General features: G+C 35.9%; 1 protein-coding gene and 1 long non-coding RNA gene across 7 annotated transcripts in view; one reads left to right on the top strand and one right to left on the bottom strand.

Annotated features, from left to right (window-relative positions):
* The first annotated feature begins 3,780 nt into the window (after window positions 1-3,780).
* Window positions 3,781-10,432, top strand: LOC147841376 (uncharacterized). The gene is made up of 3 exons (XR_015504065.1): window positions 3,781-5,495; window positions 5,687-6,894; window positions 7,368-10,432. It is a non-coding gene; the product is annotated as an uncharacterized LOC147841376 (long non-coding RNA).
* A 33-nt stretch (window positions 10,433-10,465) lies between these two features.
* mrtfba (myocardin related transcription factor Ba) overlaps window positions 10,466-15,068 on the bottom strand; it is a 63,023-nt gene continuing 58,420 nt past the window's right edge. For 3 of the 6 annotated variants that reach the window (XM_087276122.1, XM_087276124.1, XM_087276120.1), the window contains 3 exons: window positions 14,348-14,408; window positions 10,819-11,787; window positions 10,466-10,620 (listed from right to left, as the gene is read on the bottom strand). In XM_087276122.1, the coding sequence (XP_087132248.1) occupies window positions 11,306-11,787; window positions 14,348-14,408 (543 nt within the window). In that variant the 3' untranslated portion in view covers window positions 10,466-10,620; window positions 10,819-11,305. The other 3 variants (XM_087276123.1, XM_087276119.1, XM_087276121.1) reach the window with 1 other exon arrangement.

The raw sequence follows: 15,068 nt of genomic DNA, 5'->3' as shown, positions 1-15,068 counted from the left end.
TGTTTGCTCATGTCATTCCTCTGGTATATTTAAGAGACTCTAAAACATCCTCTACAACAGTATTTTTCACAATACATCAATTTTCATTGACACGTGATGGCGTATATATACTCGTATCTTTAAAACTATTCACAAAATAGAGCTCATGGATGCGCCAAACATGTATAAAAATATGTATTACATCCATTAAAATATATACACAATGTGCAAAACATATGGTATACAAATGATGTTTGACTGATTGATTGATTGATTGATTGATCTCCCGCTTTGGAGCATGTACAAATATCACCCAGTGTCATCACCACCGACACCTAATATACATCAATATTTTTGATAAAGAATATGATATCTAGACGAGTCCAGCAGATGATGTTGAAAATGTGGAGCTAGGAATGCTAAACCCCTACATGAAGCTGAATTTGACATCCTAAAAATGGCAAAAAAAAAAAAAGGTTTCTAGAGCTCAGCCACAACAGGCGCACATGCAAATACATGAAGTAAAACTGAAGTGCTGCTCTGATATCTGATCTACTGCATATACTGTATACAATACAGCACTGTATATAAAACACAAGTTATTGCTTTTCTCTCCGACTGCACTAATAGCAAACAGCAAACGGGACTTTTCCTCTCTAACCTTTGTACAGTCAACTAAATTCAATACAGATGAATACTTTTCTCCAGCAGGGAAATCTTCAACCGCTTTAACTACCACGTAAACATTTGGGGTCAGGAAGATACGATACATTTTTTTAAGATTACTCTCAAAATTATTAAAAATCGGACTTGAAGTCTGTGTTCATATGACTGTCATAAAACCTTTATAATCATTACATGACATGAGATTTTGTGCTTGCTTATGACAGCTGTCGCTCAGTTGTGTCATTAAATGCAAAATGACATTATTTGAGATGTCTTTTATGAAAACGTGACAACTACAGTACATCACAAGCTGTCTTTCATGACATAACTTGTCATAAATCTGTCATAAACATAATTGTCATTAGGCTATTATAATTGTGTCATGACTTTTATAATAGCTTTATTACCAATTTTTTGGCCTCTACTCCACTAGTACAAATTGAATTAGACATTAAAATGTCATTAAATATTAGTGATGCGCTTATTATTATAATTATTATTTTTATTATTGAGTATTGACACTTTAATGACAAAATCTGTTTATCCACTGTAAAAAAAGTGAGCAGAAAAATTAACTGTCAAGGTTATAAAGGGGTCATGACAGTTATATGAACATCCCCTTCAAGTTAATTGTTAACAAATAAAGTTGGAAAAAAGGAGACGATATTGTATAACAATATTACAATAAAAACCCTTTCACTCCAGTCCTGAGTACCACGATCTTTCATAAATTATTCTAATACGTCATCCAACATGACATGAAAAAAAAACACTCTAGTAGTCTATAGGCTAAGGGTGGATCGTATGTGTCGCGGCTTAAGGAAAGATAAAGGTAAGAAAACCAATGTGAGCACGGGGAGAATGTGTAAACTGCACAAAAACATTGGCTGGCTTGGTAAGGACTAGAACCATTGAAGTTCTTGCTGTGAGGCAACAGTGCTAACCACTGGTCCACCATCCCACCCATCTAGAAAAGGAAGAGGAGTAGGGGTGGAATGGGAGATTCCTCATAACGAAGATGGCTGTTATATGTAACGTAGGGTATTTATAGTAGCTTAGGAATCGTCTGATTAGTGAATCATAAATTGAATAATGCGGGGCTGGCTGCAAGCAATCATAAGCCTGTAATCCTCTCGAAATTAGTTTATAAATGAAGTTCACAACCTGTAAGGGGTTGTTCTGCTACTACTAATGTGTATTTTGGTATTTGAAACCTAAAATATGTCTTTTGTGATCATTTGTAATTTATGACAAGCAGTGTGCGTCTTTCTGACTTTCATCAAGTATAACTGATGATATTGATAGCTCATCAAGAGTTAATTAGCTGCCTCAGACTTCAATTTCAAATTCATATAATTTTTGTATCATATAGTCATTCATATTTGCTTCTGTTAGTGTATAAATTATTAAAGTGAGATATAGCTATTTTGTTTAGGGCTATGTGCTTTATTCATGTTATGCAATTTTTAAGGACATACTTTTTATGTTAAATCTAACAACAATATATATATATATATATATATATATATATATATATATATATATATATATATATATATATATATATATATATATATATATTTGTAAAGGTTAATAATTGGTTAACAAGTGCCAGTTTTGCATTCAATTTTTTTTTTCAAAATGAACAACCAAAGTGTTGTGCTAAAGTATTAGCTCTGTGTGCTATTCTACTACAGGGGCTCCCAAACTTTTCGGCCTGCGACCCCCAAAATATCAATGCCAGTGACTCATGTCCCCCAATATCCTCTGAGGTGGTTATGAATATATTAACCTTGCACACAACGGCACACACATAGCAATAGGCCCAAATCTATTCATCGTTTAATTTTGGAGAACACTACTTGGAGACCATCTTCCATGTTCAGTTGTGGCCTGTATTTTTTTTGAGTGCCGTAAAGGTGTCAGAAAGTTTAACCTGATGCCATAAAATCAATGTGCTGCATCGTCTTTAATTTAACGTAATCACCCCAGGGGTCGCAAAAAACGAAAGACAGGTGCCTTTTTATTTGCATGTGGTTTTTAATGTTTATTATTAAGATGTTAACAATGTTACTATTGTATTGTTCTTCGATAGGTTATGGATAAAATATGGTCATTCTAGTTTAGTCTAGTTTAATAAAATAGATTTTTGGAAATTGACAAGTTATTTTTAACGTTTAACTGTTAAAATGAGGCACGATATGTGACACCAAGTTCAAGTGGGCTGGAGACCATATGCTATGCTTGTCGGATGTGAAAGACTGGTTTTCCTTGAACTTTCTGGATTTTAATGAAAGTAAGAGTGAAATGATTTTGTTCGGCCCGGCAAACTCTTCCAGAGAATCGACAGTTAATCTAGAAAAATTAAGTTTTTCTATGAAGCCCTGGGTAAAAAATCTGGGTGTTATTTTGGATGATGACTTGAGCTTTGACAAACAGATAAATGCAGTTGTCAAATCCTGCTTCTTTCAGCTTCGACTTTTAAAAACAGTCAAATCTATTTTATCCAGAAAAAAAAAAAAAGAAATAATCCATGCTTTTATTACCACTAGATTGGACTAATGTAACTCATTATACTTTGGGATTAGTCAGAAAACCTAATCCCGGTTACAATTAGTTCAAAATGATTCTGCAAGGCTTTTAACAGGTAGCAAGAAACATGACCACATTACCCTAATTTTACGCTCACTGCACTGGCTGCCTGTTCACTATCGAGTTACTTTTAAAATGCTTCTCTTGGTTTTTAAATCTCTAAATGGCATGGCACCTTCTTATCTGTCAGAAATGCTAATTGAGCACCAGCCTGGTCGGTCTCTTCGGTTATCCAACTGTGCATCCCTAAGTCGAGGCTGAAATGCAAAGGTGACCGTGCCTTCGCAGTAGCCAGTCCTAGGTTGTGGAATGCTCTGCCCCTCTGGATCAGATCTGTTTCATCCTAGACTGTTTTTAAATATAGGTTGAAATCTTACCTCTTTGATTTGGCATTTTATCAGTAAAAACGGTTTGTTTTAGCTATAATTTATACACAATATGTGTGTGTGTATATATATATATATATATATATATATATATATATATATATATATATATATATATATATATATATATATATATAATTTAGTTTTTATCTGTTTTGATTTGGACTGTGCAGCACATTGGTCAACCTCTGGTTGTATTTTATGGTGCTATATAAATAAAATTAACATAGACATTAATGTCTTCAGGTTGTCCCAACAGAAATCGATTCCATGGAACCCAACATTTTTTCAGTGTGCTGGGCTTCACACAATTCGTCTATGTTGTCACAACACAAATCGATTAGGTTATCCTAATCGTTTTTACAAAATGAAGAGGATAGAACATAAAACAATTAGGTTGTCCCAAACAAACCTTAAGAATTGTGTTGTTTCAACTCATTTAAATAGTTTAAATAAGCAGCAAAAGACATTTCTTTGAGTGTGCCACCGGAATAAAGTAAATATGGTGACATTATAAATGTCACTTTTGATACGTTTAAAGCATCGTTTCTTCTTACTGACCCCAAACATTTGTGATTATAGTATTTATAACTCTACATACATCGGCACAGTTCAACACTTGGCCTCTTTGGTCATGTGAACAAAGATTTATGCCACACAGAAGCCCTAAAACACAAGATGTGTCAGTGTATCACATTCCTCCCTCCACTTGTGTAAATAGTTTGATAGGTGTATATATAAAAAATTGCACCATGCTGCATTACAACAGCAGTCAATAATGCCAAAAACTGCTCTGAACAGTCAGACGCATGGATTATTCCTAATCGGACTCAATTTGTCCCCATAGCTACTTGTAGCAGTGTATATATACTAGCTGACACTAGTATTTGGCATGTTTTTCTTCCCTGGAGAGGCCACAATTCAGACAGTATGCAGAGCGAACAGTACAAAGCCTTAAAAGCAGACCCAAATGAGCCTTGTTAATCGTTTGAGAGGACACACATGTAACACTGAAGCAAAACAAGCTGATAAAACCTGTTTTTTTTTTTTATAAAAGCTTATCTGTAAAGGTGCTTTGACGCTGTGCGGTTGATTTAAGAGTGACGAGCAGTTCATCACTGCAGCAGAAAAGTGCTGTACATCTTGAATAGGAAACATGGAAACAGCTGAAGCGACGTCCCTTGGGATCAAACATAACTGGATTCACATAATCTTAGATCTGTGAGTGCAAAGCCAGTGGACGCGTATTGCCTTGCTGAATGGAAAGGTTTCATTTGAGAGCAGGATATCGATATTTAAAAATAAACAATTCTCCATGAGGTGACTGACGACAGTTGTGGGAAAAAAAAGATAAGCAACACGAGGACGTTTCTCAGAAAGATATCACATCAATTTCATTATTCACATGCTGCCGATATATTTGCAAATCTCTTTATATACACAAATATAATGTTTATCTACACTTTTTTTTTCTTCATTTGAATGGTCTTTTGCAACTTCAAATGGTAAAACTTCAACAAAAAGGCGGTGAAACAGACAGAGACACTCAAACGCACATAAACATGCACACGCACAAACATACACACATTTTGTACAGACAACTTGACAAAACAGACCTGCTAGAATTTTTTCTCCGACTCTCTCGACAAACGTATGAAAAGGGTCCTGTTATGCTTTTTACAATGTCTGTGAAGTTTCAGCTCAAAATACAGATGTCATTCACTACATTGATTTTCAACATCCTTGGAAGCAAAAACCATTTCTGTGTCCCTTTAAATGCAAATGAGTTGTTGCTTCCCTTTAAGAAGAGGATGTGCAAAAACGAATAAACAAAATGTCTGTTATAATATACAGTTGAAGTCAGAATTAATTGCCCCCCTGAATTATTACAATACAAGAAACAGGCAAAAACTGCCAGGATGTTTTCTTTCATTTGACAGCCTTAATTCTGTCTATAATATTTCTTACACATTATCTTGTTTTAAACTACTAACATGTCAATAAAAGTCGCTTTGTTAAACCGCACAGTTGAATTTTCAACATCAAAAGTGGACAGAGTACAGAGATGAATCTGGAATTTTGGAACCTTTTCATTTACATATTTGTTAGCAGCATACGACCGATTTACAATGTCTACTGTATCCAGCTACCAGATGGGAATCAAAAAGTTTTTAGGGCCACTACACCAAGTGTATCTGTCTGCGGACTGCAAGACAGAGGCATAACAAGAAGGGGCATAATTTGTAGTAGGTTAGAGACATACTGTAACTTGCAGGTATCAAGATCCCAATGAACCCAGAGAACATTTTTCTCCAAATTTATCCACAAACTAATCATTTCATATATTGCGAGATTCATTCATTTAGCAACTCCACCATGCAACTCCCTGACTTCATCCACTTTGTCATGACAGTTAGCTCACTTGGCATCGCTCCATATGATTGCAAATAACAGTATGGTAAGCGCATAATGTATGAAAGCCTCCGCAACTCACGGCTGTGCGTTAATAGCTATGATAATTGGGTTTAGGACTGGGGAAGGTGTAGATATTAACTATGATGATTGGATTCAGGATTGAGGAAGGTGTAGATGTTAACTATGATGGTTGGATTCAGGATTGAGGAAGGTGTAGATGTTAACTATGATGGTTGGATTCAGGATTGAGGAAGGTGTAGATGTTAACTATGATGGTTGGATTCAGGATTGAGGAAGGTGTAGATGTTAACTATGATGGTTGGATTCAGGATTGAGGAAGGTGTAGATATTAACTATGATGATTGGATTCAGGATTGAGGAAGGTGTAGATGTTAACTATGATGGTTGGATTCAGGATTGAGGAAGGTGTAGATGTTAACTATGATGGTTGGACTCAGGATTGAGGAAGGTGTATATGTTAACTATGATGATTGGATTCAGGATTGAGGAAGGTGTAGATGTTAACTATGATGGTTGGACTCAGGATTGAGGAAGGTGTAGATGTTAACTATGATGATTGGATTCAGGATTGAGGAAGGTGTAGATGTTAACTATGATGATTGGACTCAGGATTGAGGAAGGTGTAGATGTTAACTATGATGGTTGGACTCAGGATTGAGGAAGGTGTAGATGTTAACTATGATGATTGGACTCAGGATTGAGGAAGGTGTAGATGTTAACTATGATGATTGGACTCAGGATTGAGGAAGGTGTAGATGTTAACTATGATGGTTGGACTCAGGATTGAGGAAGGTGTAGATGTTAACTATGATGATTGGACTCAGGATTGAGGAAGGTGTAGATATTAACTATGATGATTGGATTCAGGATTGAGGAAGGTGTAGATGTTAACTATGATGGTTGGATTCAGGATTGAGGAAGGTGTAGATGTTAACTATGATGATTGGACTCAGGATTGAGGAAGGTGTAGATGTTAACTATGATGGTTGGATTCAGGATTGAGGAAGGTGTAGATGTTAACTATGATGGTTGGATTCAGGATTGAGGAAGGTGTAGATGTTAACTATGATGATTGGACTCAGGATTGAGGAAGGTGTAGATGTTAACTATGATGGTTGGATTCAGGATTGAGGAAGGTGTAGATGTTAACTATGATGGTTGGACTCAGGATTGAGGAAGGTGTAGATGTTAACTATGATGGTTGGACTCAGGATTGAGGAAGGTGTAGATGTTAACTATGATGATTGGACTCAGGATTGAGGAAGGTGTAGATGTTAAATATGATGATTGGACTCAGGATTGAGGAAGGTGTAGATGTTAACTTTGATGGTTGGGTTTAGGACTAGGGAAGGTGTAGACATTAACTATGATGGTTGGACTTAGAATTGGGGTAGGTACAGACGTTAATAATGATGGTTGGGTTTAGGACTAGAAAAGGTGTAGACGTTAACTATGATGGTTAGGTTTACAATTGGGGTAGATGTAGACGTAAATAACTGTGACGGATGGTTGATGTTAATAACTGATGGGTGCGGTGCCATCTTGTCGACAACAAAATTTTGACGTGGGTCTCTACAACTTCAAGATACGCCCGCCCCTTCATGTTACGGCCCTGTCTTGCAGTCCGCAGACAGACCCTACTCTACTATTCAGGAAGAATGCATCACATCTGGTTTGATATGAACTCCTCATACACAGTTTAGCACAAACCGCACATTTTCTTTTATGTTGACTCTCAGAAGAGATGTCAAAAAGTTCAAATAGTGTTGTTTATGCCCGTGAATGTAAAAATCACATGTGTATCATTATATTAGATCTGTGAAGCAGTAGTTACGTTTAAATTGACTTTCAAAGTGCGCAAACTGAAATAGCAAAGTGAAAAGACAGAAAACGTAAAGATTATTTTCAGGTCACATGTCAAAATCACAAATCTGCCTACAAATTCCTGATCATTTTTGCTTTTAAATATAGAGGTGCATTTATTTATAGAAAATGGCTCCTTTGGTCATGGTGCAGTGGAAGCAACATAAGGCATTGCCTTGCAAAAAAAATCTAAAATCCTGAATCCACAGTTCCTCTTTGAAAGAGTGTTGTATAAGTAGATTTACTTGCTGTTAATGCTTTAGAAAAATGCCTACATCTTATTTGATTAGAAATAAATGGCTAGTGTGGTGCAATATTTCAAAACATCTAACATCTGTCATTATGAATTTTTTGAATTCCAAATTTTCAAGATGTTTTTTGCATTAAAAAAATGGTTTAACTCAGACATGTCATGGGTTGAAATGATTTACATTTAAGATATGTTGACCTGCACTTTCCTGTGAGAAAACTCAGGAAAAAATAAAGGAGTGTCAGTGAGTTCAGAAACAAAGCTTACAGATATAGAGAATAACTCCCTTAGGAATGACTTTGTGCTATTAAACTTCACAGGTCTTTTTTCATGCTAAAACAGCAAACTTATGTGGTGAAGGAAGCGTGAAAAGCACAGCAGGAACCCTTTGAGCTGCCAGTGACATTTAACATGCAGTAAAGTCTTTAACTGCCTGGTCCACGTCTTCAATTTTGCATTTTTAAAACTCCACGTACTGAAAGATTAACAGTACAAAGATCCCCTGTGTTCACATATGACACGTAGTGCTGTTAGAGAGATCTAGTATTTATCGTCACTTGTCACTTCTGATGGCTTCGTTTACATAATCGCTTTCTAAAAGTAGAGTCTGTGACGGAGCTTTGCTCCATGGCAACAAAATTAAACAAATAAGCCAGAAATCATACAGAAACCACCGTGTGAACACAACTGAGGAAAAACTTAGGGGGAAAAATAAAATGTCCTTACAGTACGGTGCACCAACAAATCAACAGTCAAACACACAACATTCCACTGACGTGATGGACAATCAAACACAGACACTGAATCACAATTCACAGACACACAAATAAAGGGTTGGACATCCAACAGGTCGTTTTATACAAAGATTTCCTCTCGTGGATTATTTACATCGAATTAGATTCATTTAAGAATGCTATAATAGGAGTGATCGCTTGTTAATCAAAATCTGCCTAATATTGGATTGAATTTGGCCGGAATTTAGAGCTGATCCTAGACAAATCAACCACATAATCAGATCCCATTATCATGTCTAGAACTGAAAAGAATTCATTGATTCAGATCTAGCAAACTGCTCTAATAACTCATCCAGCATTGGCTGTTCATGCATGGAGAAAATCTAAAGCTCAAGCCACTTTATAAAATATAAAGCAATTCCTCTGATATGTTAAATAAATTTTCTTCATACATCTACTATACTGTTCAAAAGTTTAGGGCAGTTATCTTATTTTTAAGGCTTCAGTAATCTGATTAAAATACTGTAAAATACTGTACACTTTTTTTTTTCATTAAAATGAAATGAACTTTTAAAATTGTTATTATGATTAAACTGTGATGTATTCCTCTGATAATAAAGCTGTATTTGCACCATGATTACTCCAGTCTTCAGTGTCACACGATGTTTCAGAAATCATTATTTCTTATATTTTTTCTTCTGATTAAAGTCAAATCCTGTTCCATTTTGTTTATATTTCTATGGTCATTTCTTTTTAAAACAGACATACTAGAGTGACATATATTAGATATCAGAGAGCAAACAGGGTATAATGATTTAATAGATAAAAAAAATAGCTCAGAATTCTGAATAGATCACTTTTCAAAAAAACATGGAATTTAAGAGGATATGGTGAAATGTCTATATATACTTTGAATAAATTTATTTTATAAATGGTTGAAAAATTTTATTAACTCCCTCATATAGGCATTTTAGACAAATTTCCCAAATACATTTTTTAAAAGTTTCTGTGAAAAAAAAAAAAAAAAAATTGAATGTTTTAAACACTATCTTTCTCTCTTTATTTTTTTGATTAGGATTAAAGGCTGATTTATACTTCTGCGTCTTCTGCTCCGGTGCAGCCTTTTCGTGGTTGTATAGCCCTCGCCGTGGCAGATGCCAACGCTGTTACACACCTTTCAAAAATGTTTTAACTACATGTAGCAATGACGCATTGTGCAAGCTCTGTGATTGTTCGGCCTGATAGCTGTGACCAGTGTGGGTGGGACTGATTGGGACTGAACCCATTGGAGCGAGTATTTACTAGTGTCAATCCCGTGAAGCAGCTCTAGATAGAAACTGTTGTTTTGTGTTTGCCTAATGATTAGGGCCAGACAGAATCTGCTGACATTTTTTGCTATTTCTGCACAATTTTTTTTTTTTTAAATCTGCGGATTTATGCAGAATCATTCTGGAAGTATCATATCTGAAAACTTAATATTTGGAATAAAAATTAATACGTTTTTAACTTGTAATGTTAATGTTTACAATGCATATCCAATTAGATCCACTTATTTGGTAAACAAAGCAAGTCTCTCATGTAATATCTCTACTAAAAAAAAGAAAATATTAATTTATTGTAAATAAATCATATGCACATTTTCAAATTAGTCAATAATATGACTGAAATTAATGTATAAGCTGAATAAATATAAATGTGCACACTTTTACACAGTCTACAACATTATAAATGTTCTTACTGTCATTTTGAATTACCAATTGAATATATCCTTTCTAAAAATACAGCATTAATATCTTTCTAAAAACCTTACTGCCCCCAAACTTTTGAACAGTATTGTATTGGCCACTAAGACCTGCAGTTACTTCTGAGAAATGCATCTTCCCAGTCTGACATTATTATCCTCCACACACACTCGTCATTACAGAGCGGAGCGCTAACGGTGCCATTGCTCAAGGCCATGTTCAATTTTGTGCAAACAAAGCAAACTCCACTGTGATGCTGGAAACTTCTGGAACCAACAGCGTTTCCCTTTTTCAAAATTAGCCGTGAGGATATTCATAGACCAACTGCAACCAATGGCACATGAATGGAACCCCCCCCCCCCCCCCCCGAAATAGCGATACAGCACAAGTCAATCTGCCCAAAAGCAGCTCCCTCTCAGTATGGCACAGCAAAGAGAGAACATTCAGGGCCTAGCCAGCATTACCCACAATGCTCTTGTGTCAATTCAGATCAAACAAGAGCGTTAATGTGAAACGAGAAAGTGAATAGAACCAGCGTGAGAGACATTAACAACCGAATCTAGTCACGTAAAGCTGCCAGATGTGAACCGCCGCCACGCAGACGATCCCTACTTGTTGTGCGAGTGAAAGCGTATTTGTGTTTGAAGCGTCTCCTCCTCAGTCCCAGTGGAGCTGCAGGTCATGAGTGTCCAGGAATTCAGAGGCGATGCCCAGTGGGTTGAGTCCACCAATGGGCCCTGGCATAGTTAGGTCCAGCCACTCCATGTTGTCCAGGCCGGTGTCTTGCAGACTGAATGAGGACTGAGTGGGCGGGTCGCTGAAACCAAGCTCGGATGTGTCCATTGGGGAGTTTGGTTGGTCCAGCATCTGGTTTTGGAGCTCTTCTAGCAGGCACAACGTCCTCTGCTCTGGCTCTGTGTCCCCGACTAATGTGCCCTCCAGCAAAGCCTCTAATTGGTTGTCGGAGTCCAGGGAGGCCAGGCTGGGCAAGGGCTCCACCATGAGGGTTGGAGGGGGTGCCATCTGCACCTGTGCGGGCGGTCGGGACAGGGCTGTGCTAATAGGTAGAGTGGTGATGCTGGCCGTGACTGGCATCATCTTAGGCACAGATGGGTCCTGTTGACTAAAGGGTGTAATCTCTGCAGAAAACAAAACAGGGTAAAAACTGAAAAGTTGGTATTTTAACATCACATAAGTACACATAGATACAGTGCCCAAACACTGCCCCCTCTCACCCACACACTGCACTTATTATTGTGCAGATTACACTACCTATTAGAGTATGTTTTACTTTTGAAATGGGGTATAAATTAGTCACATTTGTTGTTTTAAAATTCTTTTTAACATGATTAGGGGCTGCTTGTTAATTAGACAACGCTTCTATGTTTAATCATACTGTACATTGTGTCATGATAAACCGCTGTTAGTTTAACTGCAGGCGCTGTGTGATGTGTGTGCACAAGAAGAGGAATCAGATATTTTTTCGGGAGTTCTACTTTTCTTTACCTCCTCTTGGATGGGCCCACACAGTTTGCGCTATGCCCTGGTCACTACTAACTGAATGGAGAAGGAGCAAACAGTTATGTTTTGTTAAATAAGTTGCATTAAAAATTTTACGTTTCACAACCACCCATATTTTGTTAACCCACCTATGCCATTTTTTACCCGCACAATCAAATTCAGAACTGCCCAAACTGGCAACACTGACAACAAGGGATAATAAAGTTAAAAAAAATTATAAAATTTTATAATAGTCTCATTAGTTACTGGATTAAAACTGACAGTAAGAAAAATACTATTTCTTTTTAAAAGTTACCATGTTAATATTCGTTTAACAATACAACAGAACTGTATTCGTTTTTCACACAATTTAATTAAACAATTACGATGAAACTTTCAAAAAAAGTTTTCATTGTGAGTTAATTAAATAAACTTAAATTAAACCACTAGAGCATTATTGCATAGTGTTAAAGTACAATAGCCCATCAGTCCTGTTTTTAAACTATTAAATAAATTAACCAATTAAGTGAGGACTGTGAGGGAGGGGGTGGGTGAAGCAGATGAAAGTGAGCACCGGGGGGTTCGCTCACTTTTCTGCTGCTCAAGGCTGCCGACTTAGTTGCCTCTATGGACGAGCCGGCTCTGAACACACGTCGGCCACAACAGAATTTTTTTTTTAAAAACTGTTAATTGCGTTATTTTTTTAATGCGTTAAATATTTCAAATTAATCACATGCGTTAACGCGCCCTAAACAGCCCTAGTTTTAAGACAATTTATTTATTATTTATAATTTTATTTAGAACTATAATGCACTCCAGAATCTGACAGATTGATTGACCGTAGGCTAAAGAATAGTCGTCTAAAGTTTCGTTGTACAGTGTTATGCCTGGATTTTATTAATAGCCTTGCATTTACTAACACAGATTATTTTTTAACTATTTGGAAGGAATTAGTGTTTTCCTCCTGCAGCAAAACTTTATAAGGACAATACTTAGTGGCTCAATGTATTAAAAACTAAAGCATGCTTTTTAAATAAATTAACCAATCAGGTATCTGATCATTTGTTACCGTTATAAACACCACTCCAAACAAAATGACCACTGGTGACGTGAGAATGAAGAACAGAATCTTGAAAAGATCTGAACACAAGTAGTTACAAGACATCCATATTAAACAAGCGGCATCATCCCACACTCCCTTGTGAAGCCAATACAAAAGTAAGTGAAACTGCAATTCAACAACTGGTCTTTGGGGTCTGGCTCCAGAAACTTTAGATGTTCACTGACTGCCATGTTAGACTGGCCAATTTTACAGCTGATAAAAACATGCTTAAATCCTGGTACAAAAAAATATTTTGGTTCATCTAGCTAATATGATCCTTCATGACAACTGTGAGGCGGATGAATTTTTTTAAAAACTCATTCGTTTCATTTATATTAGCTCTGCTCGGTTTCACTGGTCACAGTCACATCACCTCAGCTGATTCCGGCTGATTAGCCGATGAATTCGGCATATACATCGTATTTTTATTTTTGTTTTATGTGGCTTTACACAGTCAATTGGCTTTTGGGATTATTTCTTACAATTATCAGATAATATGGCATGCTGTGTGCACTTAATTGTGCTCACAAACCATTAGCGTAGCCCCATTTCCCAGGTGAGTGAAATTCTTATATACTTCTATGTAAAATGTATAAGCTTTAAGAATATTTATTTATTATTTATAATTTTATTTAGAACTATAGTGCACTCCAGAATCTGACAGATTGATTGGCCGTACGCCGATGTCGTAAAGTGTTATGCCTGGATTTTATAAATAGCCTTGCATTTACTAACACAGACTATATTTGAAGTATTTAGAAGTAATTAGCATTTTCCTCCTGCAGCAAAACTTCATAACGACAATACTTAGTGACTCAATGTATTTAAAACTGCAGCATGTTTTTGAAATAGAAATAAAAGATTTAGTAAAAAGTATTTTTGAGCAAGTGGATGTATCTTTAACTGAATCAAAATATTAAATTCTTACTGGCCCCAATTTAAAAACAGTATTGTGCCTGCCACTGAACCTCACCATGTGTCTGACTTCCTTGTCCTTCGCTCTCATGATTGTAAATCTAATTTATAGTGTGAGCTGTGAACAAATGGAAATATTTGTGTTCACACCAATTATAGTCTGCAAACAGTGACAAACTCACCTCCACTTTCTATTAAAATGTCAAAAAGATCATCCATCTGTTGACTCGTCACTGTGGGAAACTGCAGACCAAAACACACAAAAATATATAGATAAAAAATAAATGAATACATACATATACACATAAATATTAATAAGTTACTTTTCTATCGAATAAGAACATAGACAAAGTGTATGGCAAACAAAAAGAAGAAATCATTACATAAAAGATAGTAAACAGGAAAAACAGCAAAATTAAGAAAGAAAAGACTAATTGGTCCCACTTTATATTAAGTGTCATTAACTACTATGTACTTACATAAAAAAATAAATACAATGTACTTACTGTGTTTATAATGTATTTAAGAACACTTGTGGTGCTTTTGATTTGGGATAGAGGTTGGGTTATGAACAGGTTTGGTGGTATGGGTAGGTTTAAGGATGGGTTAAGGTGTAAGGGATGGTCAACAGTGTATTTACAAATGTAGTTATAAAAGTTAGTTACAGATGTAATTACATACATGTATTTAATCAAGCATAAGTACACAGTAAATACATGTATTTATATTACAATAAGTACATTGTAACAAACTATTAGTTAGTGTTTAAGTACATATTAGTTAAGGCCACTTAATATAAAGTGGGACCGACTAATTCCTTAGACAAACATTAATACTCACATAATTATATAAACACCAGTAAGACATTAAACGACAAAAAAGTTGAACTAAACTAACATAATA

Source organism: Danio rerio, chromosome 12, assembly GCF_052040795.2.
Source record: "Danio rerio strain M-AB ecotype USA chromosome 12, GRCz13ab, whole genome shotgun sequence".
NCBI classification, from domain to species: domain Eukaryota; kingdom Metazoa; phylum Chordata; class Actinopteri; order Cypriniformes; family Danionidae; genus Danio; species Danio rerio.
Note: the sequence above shows the minus strand (reverse complement) of the source record. Positions and strands in the feature narration are given on the sequence as shown.